At 40.7% G+C, this 16,073-nt stretch overlaps 5 protein-coding genes across 5 annotated transcripts; 4 read left to right on the top strand and 1 right to left on the bottom strand.

The window, feature by feature from the left end:
- Positions 1 to 487: 487 nt before the first annotated feature.
- SS1G_11614 (hypothetical protein) lies at positions 488 to 5,454 on the top strand (the record flags this gene model as incomplete). The annotated part of the gene is made up of 11 exons (XM_001587571.1): positions 488 to 868; positions 928 to 1,204; positions 1,253 to 1,340; positions 1,399 to 1,660; positions 1,735 to 2,200; positions 2,276 to 2,640; positions 2,690 to 3,289; positions 3,342 to 3,689; positions 4,152 to 4,771; positions 5,332 to 5,374; positions 5,437 to 5,454. 11 exons carry the CDS (start codon positions 488 to 490, stop codon positions 5,452 to 5,454), a joined length of 3,468 nt encoding a protein of 1,155 aa, XP_001587621.1.
- A 295-nt stretch (positions 5,455 to 5,749) lies between these two features.
- On the bottom strand, positions 5,750 to 8,047 carry SS1G_11613 (hypothetical protein; the record flags this gene model as incomplete). Its single annotated transcript, XM_001587570.1, has 1 exon — positions 5,750 to 8,047. The coding sequence occupies one exon, from the start codon at positions 8,045 to 8,047 to the stop codon at positions 5,750 to 5,752; it is 2,298 nt and encodes a 765-aa protein (XP_001587620.1).
- Positions 8,048 to 8,431: 384 nt separating this feature from the next.
- Positions 8,432 to 8,886, top strand: SS1G_11612 (hypothetical protein; the record flags this gene model as incomplete). The annotated part of the gene is made up of 4 exons (XM_001587569.1): positions 8,432 to 8,482; positions 8,607 to 8,705; positions 8,754 to 8,790; positions 8,849 to 8,886. The coding sequence occupies 4 exons, from the start codon at positions 8,432 to 8,434 to the stop codon at positions 8,884 to 8,886; spliced, it is 225 nt and encodes a 74-aa protein (XP_001587619.1).
- Positions 8,887 to 10,321: 1,435 nt separating this feature from the next.
- On the top strand, positions 10,322 to 12,291 carry SS1G_11611 (hypothetical protein; the record flags this gene model as incomplete). The annotated part of the gene is made up of 2 exons (XM_001587568.1): positions 10,322 to 10,372; positions 10,420 to 12,291. 2 exons carry the CDS (start codon positions 10,322 to 10,324, stop codon positions 12,289 to 12,291), a joined length of 1,923 nt encoding a protein of 640 aa, XP_001587618.1.
- Positions 12,292 to 14,133: 1,842 nt separating this feature from the next.
- SS1G_11610 (predicted protein) lies at positions 14,134 to 15,291 on the top strand (the record flags this gene model as incomplete). The annotated part of the gene is made up of 2 exons (XM_001587567.1): positions 14,134 to 14,320; positions 14,471 to 15,291. The coding sequence occupies 2 exons, from the start codon at positions 14,134 to 14,136 to the stop codon at positions 15,289 to 15,291; spliced, it is 1,008 nt and encodes a 335-aa protein (XP_001587617.1).
- Positions 15,292 to 16,073: the final 782 nt, after the last annotated feature.

Raw genomic sequence — 16,073 nt, 5'->3', positions numbered from 1 at the left:
GATAATTCAATTCTTTCCAGTTGATTCAGAACGAGAGAAATAATGCTAACTGTCTTAAGGAATTTTCAAGGCCTATGACTCTTGGTATTATCTTCCTCCAAATCAAGTTGGTTTTCAATCAGGGAATCGAGTCACCCTTTCTATTAGCTTGTGTTTGAAACTGAATTCAATTCTTGAACTTTCGCAGCCTTGCGCAACTTCCTTTAATCACTTCTAGCTTGTTCAAAATCCTCGCAGGATATACCGTTATTTTCTGAATAGCAGTCGCTGCAAACTTTACCATTTGCAACGTTTGGTGTTCCGCCCAAACCAGATATATCAATCACTTATACCGGTCCATACTTCGAAATTGTAGTCTACACTGCAAGTATCAGATCCAAGCGTAGAATAGGATTCATGCGCCAAGGTCAGTGAAATTACGTGCCTCGCGCAAAGCAATTAAATATGGACTTTGGCTAACTATTGATTCCAGAGGAAGATAGCCACTATGGTGTACAACAAGTCTTTTGCTCATCAAGTCTTGCGAGAGCATATAGAAAAGACTTATGCGAGGATCAATTTCCGTGAATCATGGAGGAACTTACCCGAACTTCCATCTAGTGAAGAAATCCTTCAGGATGTATCATGGCAAGACACGGAAGCTCCAGAGGAGCCGTTAGATTATCAAAAGCTTGCTGAACCCAAGGAATTCGACCCTCGTCTGCCCCACAACAACATCGATGGAGCTTGGGACTCCAAGGAGGATTATCTTGGTTTTCATTACCAAATTCTACGTGAAGATGCAGTTGCTCCTCTTCGCCAATCTGTCGCGGAATTTAAGAGAAATAATGAAATGGAAGATACACAAGATACTTCAATTTATACTGATGTGCGTCTTTCGATAGTCCAGCGAGCGGCGATGCACTACTTACTCTAATATTTTTACAGGTCCACCTTGTGGGTATACAATTGTGTCATCTCGGTCCGGCATTCCGAATCGAATTCTCAAGCGATAGAGCTGGAAAACGGATTCGGTGGGAGCAGTCGAGCCGGCTCACGCAGGGCAGCCTGGTCTGCTTGAGTCCAACTAGCGACATGTTTCGTACTGTTTGCAAAGTTGGTACTGTTGCAGCTCGGCCTATAGAAGGTGGTCTAGATCGTGACCCTCCACAAGTTGACCTTTTCTTTGGTGACGATGAAGATATAATCTTGAATCCAGTGGATTGTAAGTTTTATTATTTTTAAATTTGGCAAAAGCTAATATTTCTGATAGCATATGTCATGATACAGGCTCGTGTCGGATTTTTTGAAGCTTACCGCCATGTGCTTGTAGCACTTCAAAAACTGACCACTGAAGAATCGTATGTAGATATAACTTGCGAAATACCCTAAAAAAAAACTCAAGACTAACGAGAACAGACCATATATTGAAAAGTATCTGATTCAACTAGACAAGAATATTTTACCACCTGATCATATCAAGGAAAGACCTTATCTTGACCTTCGCTCGATTGCTATATCGAGTAATGAACATCTTTCTGCTCTCACTGACGAAGAAGAGGAAAATCTATGCCATGTTGACGTTTTGAAAGAGTTTCCAAATCTTCCCAAATCAGGAATGGATGATTCTCAGCTCGCGGCTTGCAAGCGCATGCTCACTCAGAGTTTAGCAATAGTACAGGTAAAAATTTCATATTCAATCATGCCAAGGTGTTTTTTGAAATTCTATGAACTAACTTTTTATCCCGTCTGTAGGGTCCACCAGGTACTGGTAAGACATTTACTTCCATTCAAGCCCTGAAGGTTATGCTGTGCAACAGAAGAGATGGACCGATCATTGTCGCTGCACAGACTAATCATGCTCTTGACCAATTGCTCACCCACATTTCCGGCTTCGAAGATAATTTCGTGCGTCTTGGAAGTAGATGTGATAAGGGGAATGCTACCATACTAGCACGAACTTTGTATGAGCTGCGTCAGACGAATAAAGATATGAAAGCTAGACATTTCACTGGCTACAGATCGGCTGCCAATGCACACGACGCTATGGTTCTCTCAATCGAGAAATTACTTTCTGATATCACTGAGGAAGATCTTCTATCAGGCAGAGTTCTGCTGGAATGCAATATATTGAGTCAGGAACATTTTGACTCTTTTTTCGAACCTGGCTGGTCAAGCTCACTAGATGAGGGTGATGAGAGTATCGACCCTCTCCTATCTTGTACGTATTGAAGAGCTCAAGACAATCGCTGATCTCTACTTACTCGAATTATAGGGCTTGGGGCTGAACAGATAGTGCGTATGCCGAGGACACCAGGAATCAACAGGAATCTCGAGATAGAGGACCCCGATCAGGAGTTCGAACAACTACAAGAAGTTGAAGTTGAAGTCCAAGCAAAAGAAAACAAGGAGTCTCTTAGCGGAACATGGATTCCATTGAGGCGTGGCTATACGGGCAAAGTTAAGAGCCGCCGATTCAAGGGCAAAAACGACCCTAGAAATATACTCGCCAAAACTGAAAGTCTCTTTGACATACCAGAAAAGTATCGTGGTGCCGTTTATTGCTACTGGGAAAAGCTTTACTATGATCAACTTACACGTAAGCTTAGTGAGAAATTGGCTACGTACCAAAACTCGATGAGATCTTTAAAGATGGCAAAGGTACTCTATTCATTCTCAAAATGGTCTAGTATGTCGTTAACAGAATTAGTGGACGCGCGATGTCGAATTCATTGATCATATTGGCACTAAGGTTATTGGATGTACAACAACTGGTTTGTCGAAATATAGGGGACTACTATCCGCTCTGAATCCCAGCATCCTACTCATTGAAGAAGCGGCAGAAACTTTAGAAGCAAACGTGACAGCAAGCATTATACCATCGCTGGAGCAAGTTATACTTGTAGGGGATCATCGTCAACTCACGGCAAATACAACACTCGACCGCTTTATGTCGCACCCGTATTTTATGTCAATATCCTTATTTGAGAGACTTGTGAATAATGGTATGGGCTACACAATGTTGAACAAGCAACGTCGTATGATCCCAGAGGTCAGAGAGCTTCTATGTATTGACCCGGAGCCATTCTACGTCAATCTTCATGACCACCCTAATGTTCTCGACCGAGTCAACCATCGGCCCCCGGTTCCTGGCATGAGATTTGATTCATTCTTCTTCTCTCACAGATGGCAGGAGCGAAGAGATGTCAACATGAGTTGTTACAATGCACCGGAAGCTGAAATGGTTGCTGGGCTCTTCAATTACTTAGTCATCAATGGTATTAAGCCAGACAAAATCACTGTATTGACGGTAAATAATAGTGCTGATGTCTTCATACGATATATCACTGACATATCTTTAGTATTACAACGGTCAACGAAAATTACTCCTTAAGGAGCTTAGTCGACGTGTTACAAGCGTCATAGCGCCATACTTTAAGGTATACACCGTTGATGCATATCAAGGCGAGGAGAATGAAGTCATCTTGCTATCTTTAGTAAGAGGTAATCCTTTCAATTCGGTAGGATTTTTACGGAGCAAGAATCGTGTAGTTGTGGCCTTGTCCCGTGCACAACGAGGTCTTTATATCTTTGGAAATGCACTTACTGTTGCTGGACAAGAAGGTGAAAATGGTTGTCGAGAGAAGTTATGGATACCAATTCTCTTGCATCTGTTAGATGAGGAAAGATTTGCGTCTAATCTGCCTATTGTATGCTCCAAGCATCACAACCTCACGCATGTCTCTGAGCCTGAACATTGGGAGGATCTAAGCGGTGGCTGTCATGAACATTGTGGTGGCATGTTACCATGTGGGCATTTATGTCCATATAAGTGTCATCCAACTCAGCATGATCAAATTTTCTGCAAGGAGCCTTGTGAACGGATCTTGGCCTGTGGTCATGCTTGCAGTACCGATTGCGGAGACTTTTGCCGGTGCGATGAGTGCCGTGCATTAGCTCGCTTGCAGACTCTTGAGCTAGAATCTGTTTCACGAGAAATCATCAGCGAAGAAAGAAATGGAAAAAATGCAGAGAAAAACACCTCTACTAAGCAAATACAACGTTCACCACAAAAGTTCTTTTCTGAGTCCTCGAGTCGCCCGACGACATTCAAGCAGACCTCTCCCAAGAAATTAGACCAAAAAATTGGCCAGAGCAATTCATACACACAGTCCACTTCAGACCAATCAAATGGTGAAAAGCCGTATTATAAATTTGTATCATCACCTCAAAAGCGAGAATTGTCACCAGAAAAGGGCCGTCATGCTTGGGATACCTGGGATCCGGTTCGCTCAGACAATGAGATTAACCAAGAACGTCTTGAACGGGAAATGTTAGCCAGCGAGAGTAACCCCAATCCGGAGGACTTGGTCTTTGAAGAGACTCATAAGCCAGTTACGTTTGTTAATGGAAAGAGAGTTGTTGGTCCTAGAATCCAAAATATCATTCCTCGTATACAAAGCAGTAATGCTATTTCTGGTAACGAAAATGAGAATCCTAGCAGTGGAAATGAGATTCTTGGTAACGATAATGCGATTACTCTCGGAAATAATGGGATTTCTAGCTCCGCTAACAGTGTCATTCCTAACAACGATGAAGTACCAAACCACATCAGGAAGGTTATACATACTACCAACGGAGTCACTTCCAGTAGCGACGTTACTAGCAGTAGCAATGGAATTGGTTCTAGCAGTAATGGGGCTGTTACCAACAATGGAATTACTGCTCCTCAAGGATCGGGAGGCGAAATGCTTAATTTTACGAATGATGATTTTGTCTTTTTGGAGGGCCTGTAAATTTTAAAGTTGCTAGTTAGTATCTAGAGATGTATCAGATCAACTTTGCTGTCACTTCCCTATTTTTTTTCCGCTCACCTGGAGTTCTCCAAACTTTGATGCTTAATATTTCCAGCGACTTCACTTCAAGTACTATATAGAGAATAACGACTCGCTGCTTGCTACTTGTTAATCTTACTTGAGATTTGTTCGTTATGCATGGTTGGTCATTTGATAATTCTGACTTTTCACGTGTACATACCTGCCTATATAGGATTATATATAATTAAGATCTTAAGTATCCACAAACAAAATCACTTCCTCTCACTGATTCACACATCACACATAAAATATAATCACCATACTCAATTTCATTCCATTTTAGCAGCTATCTGTAAATACCTTGTAGGCCTAGCTAGCTAGGTAATTAATACAATATCTTAAGATTACACATCTAGAAAGGTATTTTTAAGTTTTAATTTATTTGATATTTGATGTGAGGGATGGATTTTAGATAATGGGTGACTAGGTTAAATTGTTAAGTATTGATAGATAGATAGGAATTAAAAATTTATAGTTTAAAATATGAAGAAGTGGAAGGAGTAGTAGATATAGTAGGAGTAAGAATTTTGACTAAAAAGGTTTGGATGAGTAATTAGCAATTAAACCTGATTCTAAGTAGATAATTACTACTAGGTAATTATATATGATTTTCACTAATGGATGGATGGATGGAGTATTTTCGTTTCGTTGTAAATCTGCAACCTAAATATATACTACCTAGATATAGTAATCGCACCACAGCAATGATGAGTAGAGCGAGAGAGAGACTATAAATAATAAGTAAATCAAGGGAAAGAAGGGAGAGAAAGCGCAGACCAAATAAAGCAGTCAAAGTTCTAGAATGAGATCTGTAATCTAATTACCGACATATTTACATCTGTAACTACCTAGGTATCTAGTATTTCTACTACTACGTGCATTTCTTCCGCAACCTAGTGACCAGCCATAAATCTATGATCTTGTACGACCTTAGCGGCCAAATGAACCTGACCCCCGGCGGCTATTCTGTCACGATTATATCTGAATTCGGATTTTTTCTTCAAAAGCTTCCCCAAAGACTTTCTCCTTCGTCTTCTTCTCGAACTCGTGTCTCCGTATCTCCTTCTCCATATTCTCAATTTAGTTTCTTCGGGTTTTCCAGTCTGAAGACACACATGACCTGTATATGTTTGATAGGTGATTTCTCCTCGCAGGAAGGTCTTGTATCTTTTGATTATGGCGGGAACTTCTTGGAATGCCCATTTTGCGTGGTATTTGGAGAGGACTTGAGATGGTCGGTAGATGAGATAATTGATCCATTCTCGCATATACATCCTGCTAATTTTCAATTTGAAGTGATGGAATATGAAGTCTCTTTGGCGGATGCTTGTCACTACAGAGTCGGTCTTTCGTCGCGTTAGACTGTTTTCGTATAGGATTCTGTAATGATTTGATCGGCGGACCAATTCTTTATGTAGTTGATGAGCTTCAGCAATGAGTACTTGGGCTTTTCCAAATTTTCGGGTAGAGAGTAGGTGGCGAATGTAAATATTGTACATGGAAATATTAGGTCTGATGTTGTAAGGTTCCGAAATCATATTGTCCCAAACTCTGTCCATGCTGGCCGAAGGTAGCATTCCTTCGCCAAAACCTCTTTCACGTTGAGCAGCACTTGGCCGTTTCTTAGCAAAAACTGCAGTCCATTCCAATAGATCTTGCCAAGTTTCTTTCGAAATTTCGATTGAATACTTCCGTGATACTTGGTCAATTACATTCATAGCCGTTGGTAAATTGTTGTTTATGCAATAGATATGGGCGATGGTACGTAGTAATCTTTGAGATGGATGTAATGGAGAATCCGGAAGGCGTGCATTGAGTTTTGAACCCTCACTACTCTTCGATTCGATGTCAATTTGCCACACCCGTTTGAGAATTGTTTCAGCAGTCACAAGATCTCCCTCCCGACTCGCAGAGACCATCAACAAGCAAAATGTCTCCTCATTCCCCATCAAGCCAACAGCTGACATTTCTTGGAATAGTCGACTGACCGAAATCCTGACTCCATCATCCGGGCCTATTCGGTGTCGACTGAGCTGATGAGGTCTGTCGCCCCATTGACGAAGTTCTTTATAATGGGAAATGACTCTTAATCTGTCAGAATGGTAAGGACTGAGAATATCTGACCAACACATAGTAGCCATGTAATAATTAAAACATTCCACATCTGGTAGAACTTGTCTGCTTCCCATGACCTGATACCGATTAGACATCATAGACTTCCATGTTAAATCCGCTACTGCTTGATGCCCTGTAAATTTTGCAGCTTTAAGAAGCATCTTGTATTCGGAAAGGGACAGTGGATATCTAATCTGGCGTTTCATAATAATTCGATGCAAGTGCCAAAGATAAACAGTGTAAGCGCGATGGGTTCCATCATAATCGACCGTATCAATCCTCATCTCCAATAATTCTTTGTGCTTGAAACTATGCAATAACCGTTTTTGTCTTCCGAAAAAATGTTTGGGATCCAATAGTCTCAGGATTTCAGAGAAAGTATTTGGGGAAATATCCAGCAAAGGGGAGTGATTCACGCCAAAATTATCCACGTCAGAAAGTTTCACTAAAACTCTAAGAAGTTCGTGGGGATCTCGTAATTGAAGTGCTCTAAGCACATTTTTGTATCCAAGAACCATTTTTGCTTCCTTGAGGAGAATTCTTCGTTGGGCGAGACTGACGGGTAATCCAACCCCAACTTTTCGAATAACAGAGACCATGTCAGATTCATTGGACGATTCATTTTTTTCTCTTGTTGTCGGGATTTCGAGTGGATAGATATCTCCATATGCTTCTTGACTTTGGGATTTCTCTGTTGCATGCTTTCCAACCCACCAATCTTTTAACTTTTCTGGTTTACTCCATGCTGGTATCATCCATTCCGGCGTTTTGAAATAAGTCTTCACATCTCGGAATTTGTTCCTTATCTCATATCTTCTCCAATATTCATGTTTTGGTGCTTGCAATCCATCATTTGTGGCCTCATTCCCCTCCTCCGATTGATCGACTCCGGTCTCTTCTTGAATGTCCGATTCTCCCGGCAGAGACTTATCGTGACCATTTTCTGGACCTCTGAATTCGTATAAACATCTTTTCCCATAATATGATCTGCCAAGTTTTGTAAATGAATGTGTGGTATAGAGAGTTGCAGCGATTGTGGACTTGCGCGTCTCAAAAGCGCGCAAGAAAGGTCCCATCAGGTATGGTTTTGTAAACCATCATTCTCCCTTCCTTTCCTTCCTTTACTCGCATTGACCATGTAATTGATGATCAATTATCATGAAATCCGGGGAAAGCTGGGGAAAGTTCAAAAGGGTCCACTTGGTGTTGTTGATGGCGGGAAGTAAAAAAGTTATTTCTTAGATTTGGTGGACGTGGGACTTGGTGGACTTGGCTTGGTCTTGGTCTTGGTGGCTTGTGGGTGATTTTCGGTAGAATATAATTTGAAATTTTTAGTGAGGGCCGGAAGTTGCCGTTTAGGTTATCCAAAGCATCAACCTCCATGCGATTTGAAGATTACTGGGTAATTAATTCAGCACGATAAACATCAACTCACTCCCATCCGCATAAACAAAACAAATATGGCAGATATTGATGATGGTACATCTGCACCAGCCGAACCCCTTGATCTGGTGCGACTTTGTCTTGACGAGGTTGTTTATGTTAAATTGAGAGGAGATAGAGAATTAAAAGGAAGGCTTCATGTGGGATATACCCTTGCAAGAACTCTCAGAGGGTTATACTGATAGTTAGTAGGCGTATGATAGTCATTGCAATTTGGTATTGGGTGATGTGGTAGAGACCATATATGTTGTGGAGGAGGGTGAAGAAGATGATGAAGAGGAAATCATAAAGGTTGGTCTATATTCTATTGACAGGTGCTTCTGGCTAACTCTTGCTCAGACCGTTGTTAAAAAATCCGAAATGTTGTTTGTTAGAGGTAAGTTACTTGAGCTTGGAATTGGTCATTGTGCTATATCTAATATTCTTTCAAATAGGCGACAGTGTTATACTTATTTCACCCAGATCTTCATAATATCACATAACGAAATCTCACAATACGATGGAAGGTAGACATCTACTGGAGAGGAAACTGCCACATTAGAAGAACCCATGAAGGATGGAGTAATCGGAACTACGGAAGCCAACAAAAGGGCAAAATTTCACAGCAGGCTGGCTACAATTACCAAAATTCGATATCTCCATAGGCCATGAAGGATAAATAGGCGCGAGAAGGAAACACGAATAATACATGCAAATACTTCAGTCAAGATACGCGGATTCGAGTGGATGTGAGCTTGTGGTGCTGTGAGTGCTTGAATATATCTAGCATTTCCGCACTTGGTGCACTGATATCTACGGGGCTGTTCATTCGGGATTGCGTAGTCTAGGATACTGTGAGTTGTTGCACTGGGTACTTTCTGTTGATGCATAGTTGCATTGATTCTCCCGCAATGCCTTCATCGAAGAACTCCGTGGGATTTCCTTCGAGGTGGTTAGTCCTGAACAAGTTTTATTGCGCAGCTGAGATGCGCCAACTCTTACTGTACTCACCAATCATCTGCAATGCTTATTACGAGCAGTTAAATGTCGAAGCGAAGTACATTTACAGGGCATGGAAAGGCTCCAGATATGCCAGAGGAGAGAATGTGTCAAACTATAGCTCGTGGTTTTTGGATCTCATAACATCGGAAGATAACACTGGTAGCTCCCTGTGATAATGCTTCCTTCCATTGACATCATACGCATCTTCAAATAGCTATTCCTGGAGCGTATTGTGGACTTTAACATAGCGATTTTATTATTGCTCTGGGAGAGCAGCCAGCATGACATTTTCGCGCCAATGACCATTGTATCTCACAAAATTAATTGATATACGCACAATTGCTTTTGAAAGAAGAAATTCGCATGAATATGTAAAAAGTTTCAGATATTATACAGTTTGCATCTGCGCATGTACAGGATAAGCTTAAGCTATTGTGGGGTTCTGGAGGTTCTAGAGGTTCTTGAGCCTCATGCGTCACTTGTGCTCCGTAAGGCTACTTGCTATCCAATACATATATATCTAGTGTTCAATAATATTTACCATTATCACAACTTTTGAGGTTATTACTTACAATTCAAATGGAGATTTACCAAACAGCTTTTTTATGGGAGTCATAATAGACAAAGAGTACCTATCAAAACCTCGGCCTCTAAATATGACTCAAGGATCAATGATTCATTCATCTAAAGTTCTCTTATCGATAAAGCTTCACTCCAGACTTCACACCGAACAGTCATCACTTACAGTAACTCACACTTAAGAACTTGTCTCCCCCTTTGTGACTCTTTCCCATTATATTCACTATTCCTCAGTATTGTTTTATTCTAATATTGCTTCAAAGTATTCTCCCATGATCCTTCGGATATAACATAAGTAAATTGAGTTATTGCCACAGTACTTTACTAGAAAGCAGGCAAACGAAACCATGACTTCAAAAGGCAAACAGCTTCCACATGAGCGGCGGAAAGGCGAATCTGTACTATACCCTTTGGCAGTTTGTTTCGTATCTCTAATGAAGAATAGGCTCTCAGTGAATTCGCGGAATATGTTGAAAAGCAACAAGCACTTCGATATCCCTCTCATTCTACTGCCAGTTCAACCACAGCAGGTCCATCAACCACCGCATCATCTACCACTTGTGTCGAGGATCATGCCGAGCTTACGGATATCTTAAATTCTCTTGATATAGCAGATACTAGTCCTCAAGTACGAATAAAAGATCTACTGCTCTCAACTGAAGACGAGAAATTGACGGTCCTTCAAAATGTGTTGGAGATGCGATTGGAGGAGGGACATGGAGAGACTATCTTTGAGATTGGATTCGAGAATAACGGTGATATAATGGGAATGAACAGAGAGGAGTGGGATGTTGCTCTTAAAAGATTAAGAGAAGCTGCAGGGAAATGTAATAGTGATTGTCAAGTACTTTTGACAAAAGGAGTGGGTGGCGAGGTAGAGGGCGAGAGTGGAGAGTCAAAAGAAAAAGATTGTACAGGAAAGATTCTAATACGACAACATCCTGCTAGTGTGGAAGAGGTCATCGAGACAAGAATTGCCGTGGTAGGAAATGTTGACGCGGGCAAAAGTACCATGTTAGGTGTATTGGTGAAGGGTGGATTGGATGATGGAAGAGGAAAAGCAAGAGTCAATCTCTTTCGACATAAACACGAAATCGAAAGCGGAAGAACTAGTTCTGTGGGAATGGAAATCATGGGTTTTGATACCATGGGGAAAGTTATCGCATCCGATGTTCCAGGGAGAAAATTATCATGGGAAGAAATTGGTAAACGATCAGCGAAAGTTATCTCCTTCACCGATTTGGCTGGTCATGAACGATACTTACGAACCACCGTCTTTGGACTTCTATCTTCATCCCCAAATTACTGTTTACTGATGGTCGCTGCAAATAATGGTCTCATTGGTATGAGTAAAGAACATCTCGGTATCGCCCTCGCGTTGAATGTTCCAGTTATGGTTGTCATTACCAAAATTGACATTTGCCCTCCTCAAATTCTTGAACAAACCATCAAACAAATTACTGGAATATTAAAAAGTCCTGGAGCAAGGAAAATTCCAATTTTTATCAAGAATCGAGAGGAATGTATTAATACCGCCACTCAATTCGTCAGTCAACGGATTTGTCCAATCTTCCAAGTATCTAACGTCACTGGAGAATCTCTGGATCTCGTTCGAGCATTTCTTAATATTCTCCCTCATCATGGTCATTATGATGCCGAGGCACCTTTCGAATTTCACGTCAATGATACCTTCTCTGTTCCATTCGTAGGAACTGTAGTATCAGGGATTGTCAAATCAGGTGTTGTCCACGCCGGTGATACTGTACTCATTGGACCCGACTCATTAGGTCAATTTACAACCACAACCATTCGTTCCATTGAACGTAAACGCATACCAGTCCCAGCTACATCCGCTGGTCAATCAGCCTCTTTCGCACTGAAACGAGTTCGGAGAAAAGATGTTCGAAAGGGAATGGTGGTTCTTCCTAAACTCGAACATAATTCCCCTAAAGTCTATCGAGAATTCGTCGCGGAAGTTTTGATTCTTTCCCATGCGACCACTATCAAGACGAAATATCAGGCGATGTTACATGTAGGACCCGTTAGTCAAACATGTGCCATAATTGATATTGATCGAAGTTATATCCGAACAGGTGATAGGGCAACAGTTGCTTTTCGATTTGTGCAAAGACCTGAGTACTTGGCTCCGGGTGATAGATTGTTGTTTAGAGAAGGTAGAACGAAAGGATTGGGAATCGTGAAGAGTGTAGGTTATGATCCGGCAAAACCGTTAGGAGGTGTTAAACCTGAATCTGAAGGTACAGACACGGAACCTGTAAAGACGGATGTCCCAGCTGAGGAATCAAAAGCTACTTAGGGTTTGGTGCAGGGGTAGATTATGTTTTAATGTTTTATTGTATCACTGGGAGCTGGTGGTCAGAGTCATGCGAAAGACAGAAGATGCTGATGCTGATGGTGTATCGTAGAGATGGGATCACCGGATAGATAGATACTTGTGGTCGTGTCTTACATCTTCATTACTTGCATGGTTTGTTTGGAGATGAGTTTATGAATTTATGAATTATTGTTGTCTAGATACTTTTCAGCGTGCGAAGTAAAATGTATATGCATATGCATACAGCGAATATAGATACCAAAAATACTCTGTTGGATTTTTATCAAGTTTTATGATTAATACCTACCTAGCTTTAGTCTGGTTATTTATTCTGGTGGAATATTTAAGATGTGTGATTATTACAGCTATATCATATGAGTAGTGGGTAGGTATGTAGGTATGTTTGTATTAAGTAGGTACTAGGTATTTTCAGCATGTAGAATCTAGAAACTTAGAAACTTAGAAACTCCGAAACTAGAATCTAAGATTACCTGGTAGAGTAGATCTAGAATTCGAGAGATTATAAATCTTAGATACAATATCAACTTTCTAATTCAAATTCTAATTTTGGATTTTTCTATTTTATATCTAGAAATATATTTGTAAAATAAGTAGGTATTCAAAAACTTTTATCCAAGCGACAAGTCAAGTCAAGCCACCTCCGTTGTAGTAGGTAGTAGGTAGTAGGTAGTAGGTAGTAGTAGGTTTTTTAGTATAAATGTGAATGTGAATGTGAACCACGTGATGAACCCGTCCATGTAAGGGTCGCTCCTATGACGTAGGAATATGTGGGAATAGGAATAGAAAATGCGGGGTACAGATACAGATACAACGTCATTTTGGTATCATATTAAGATCAAGATCATCTACATACTACGAGTAGGTATGCATGTGTTTCATGCGTTGAGTTTTTTTTGATTTTTGTGTGTATTTGTGTGTATTTATATTTTTGGAATGTTTTTCTTGGGTTTATTAATATACCTATGAGATGTTGAGAAAGTGCTGGTGTTTGGGAGTAGGTAGGGTGGGTGGGTATATTTTGATTGGTAGGGTTTTAATTTTTTTTTAATATACTTAACCCCTACTCGATGCTCATTCATATCGTTGTGTTACTGGAGGATGAATGAAGAGATGATGGAATTCTCCGAGAGTAATAACTACCTATGGTGGTACAAACCAATAACAAAAAACTAAGAACAAGGACAAGGATTTAGGAAACTTTTCTTTGTTGGCTTGAATTGTCCAATTAACTAAGTTAAGTGGTTTCACTATTTGTCTATACCGGGAGGATTGAACCAATGGAGATTAGAGTGGTTATTCCCACTACGTCAGTTTGGCGTTTGTGATACTTTTACTTTTACTCTTTACTTTACTTCTTGTTTTTTTTTTCTTTCCCATCTTTGATGATGGGATGATGGGATGGTATGAGGGAATGATGATGATGATGATTGGGTTGTGCATTGGGTTTTGGGTTTTGTATAGGATAAATGAACAAAGGTCTGGAATTCAGGTTTTCTCTACTTGCTTTTTTCTTGTTATACGTCCGTACTTACTCGGGGGAGATTACATATATATTACTTACTACATATATATGTAGGTACATACATAGCTTTATACCTTTATCAGATCTTTGATAAAAGAGAAATAATACATACGTCCATACATCCCTCCATCCATACATACATACATACCTCGCCAAACAAATAAATTTCTTTGATAAATCTCAATCCCACATTCCAACGAAACTTTACAACTTACTCATCCAAAGGGCAATCCCAATCCTCAACATCAAAATCGAAATCGAGATATCGCAAAGCAGAAATTATGGATACGGTTAATAATACGGTTAATAATATCGCGGCGGCAGCTTCGAAAGTTATTTGGGGTGAACCTCAGGAAACTACTGATGCGGCGAATGCGACGGTGGTTCCAGAGACGAAAGGGACGGAACCGCTTAGTGGGGAGTTGGGTGATACGTTGAAGGGGGAACCTTATGATAAGGGGAATTTAGGTTGGTTTTTTCTTCTTTCCTTTTTTTTCTTTTTGTGCGGTGATGCGGGTGTGGATGTAGATGAGGATGAGGAGGAGGAAGAAAGAAGTGATGAAATAAATGAAATAAATCAACAGCTAGATCGATAAAACGAACTAACCCATCCACCAGATTCCACCAACACCGACCCAATAAGCACAACCAAAACCACAAACCCCGATCCCTCCACCACCCTATCACCCCCCGGCCAAGCCGCCAAAACCATCGACCCCTCGCGCGCCTCCTCCACCTCCGATATCATCGCCAAAACCCTCTCCGACACGCACATTGCACCTCTATCATCCGAAAACCCCTCCACGACCAGTTTTAAAACTTCTTCTGAGAAACCTCTAACATCAGCTGAGAAACCATTGATTTCTGAGAGGATTAATCCGAATTTACCTCTTCGATCGGGAAATCAGTCGGCTCGAGTTGGTGATGCGGGGATTTTGGGTGCATCTACTGGGGGGGATAAGGGATTAACTCCCGGAAGTCGAGTTGGAGATGGAGCAGAGAAACCAAGTAGTACATCTAATGAGCAAGATGTAAAAACGGATTTAAAACCTTTGAGTGGGGAGAAGAAAGAAAGAGAAGAAGAAAAAGAAGAAAAAGAAGAAAAAGGAACAGGAGAAAAACATATCCCGACAACAGGTACAGTAGCCGAGGGAGGAAATTTCGACGCTACGAAACCTGGTGCGGGAATCGAGGCAGATAGGTTGTTGGGGAAGGAGGGGAAGACGGAGAAGATGGATGCGGGGGTTAGTGGGGGGACGGTTGGGGGGACTTTTACTGGGGGGGAGGAGGGAGGTAGTGGGTTGAGTGAGCAGGGTGAGGGAGGTGGTAGTGAGGAGGAACATGAACATGAAAATGATCATGAACATGGGGAGGGAAAGAAAGAGGGAAAATTGACGCATTTGAAGGAGAAGATTAAGGGGAAGTTGCATAAGCATTAGGTGGGGGGGATAATGATGTGGTAGGAGGTTGAATGTGATGATATTTATGAGTTTGGATTTGGGATTCGGTGCTAGGTTTTTCATTTTTGTTTGACTTGGGAGAGATTATTTTATGTTTTCATGTGCTATGAATGATATGAGCGGATATGATAATTTTGGAATTTTGGAATTTGAAGTTTTAGCGGGATGAAAATATAATGAAATTAAATGTCATAAAATGCAATGCAATGAAATTCCATATACTTATTTTTATTTATTCGCCTACTCATGATGTGAGATTACTATATTACTATATTAATATATGAAATTCATTTTCCTCTTGTTATTTTTTTGGTTCTATAGTTATGATTTACTTACCTAGTAAGTTCACCATATACTACATAGTTAAAGGTAATCTTATCTGCTTTTCATCACAGTTTTGAAGTAGTATCCTATCTCCCTACCTAGCTATCTAGTATATAAGAATCAGAAAATCACAGTAGCATATTATTAAAGTAAAAAGTGTTGATTTATTCCAGGAGCTCAATTTCCATCCATTCTTTCATTTATTACACAAGGTATTCTATTCTCCCAAGCTGGATACAGCCACAGTGATAATTCAAAAGGAGACAGGTTGTTTGATTATTCGAGCTACCTATCTCTCCAGAACATATCTATTCAAAATGTCCCTTAACATGATGTGCGACCCCCCCAGGATCCCCTTCAAACTCTCCACAAACAGGACAAATATTCACTGCTGATTTGAAAATCTGTTCAGATCTCTCCTCCCCTACCTCCCCATT

This window comes from Sclerotinia sclerotiorum, genomic scaffold (genome assembly GCF_000146945.2).
Source record: "Sclerotinia sclerotiorum 1980 UF-70 scaffold_18 genomic scaffold, whole genome shotgun sequence".
Lineage (NCBI taxonomy): Eukaryota > Fungi > Ascomycota > Leotiomycetes > Helotiales > Sclerotiniaceae > Sclerotinia > Sclerotinia sclerotiorum.
Note: the sequence above shows the minus strand (reverse complement) of the source record. Positions and strands in the feature narration are given on the sequence as shown.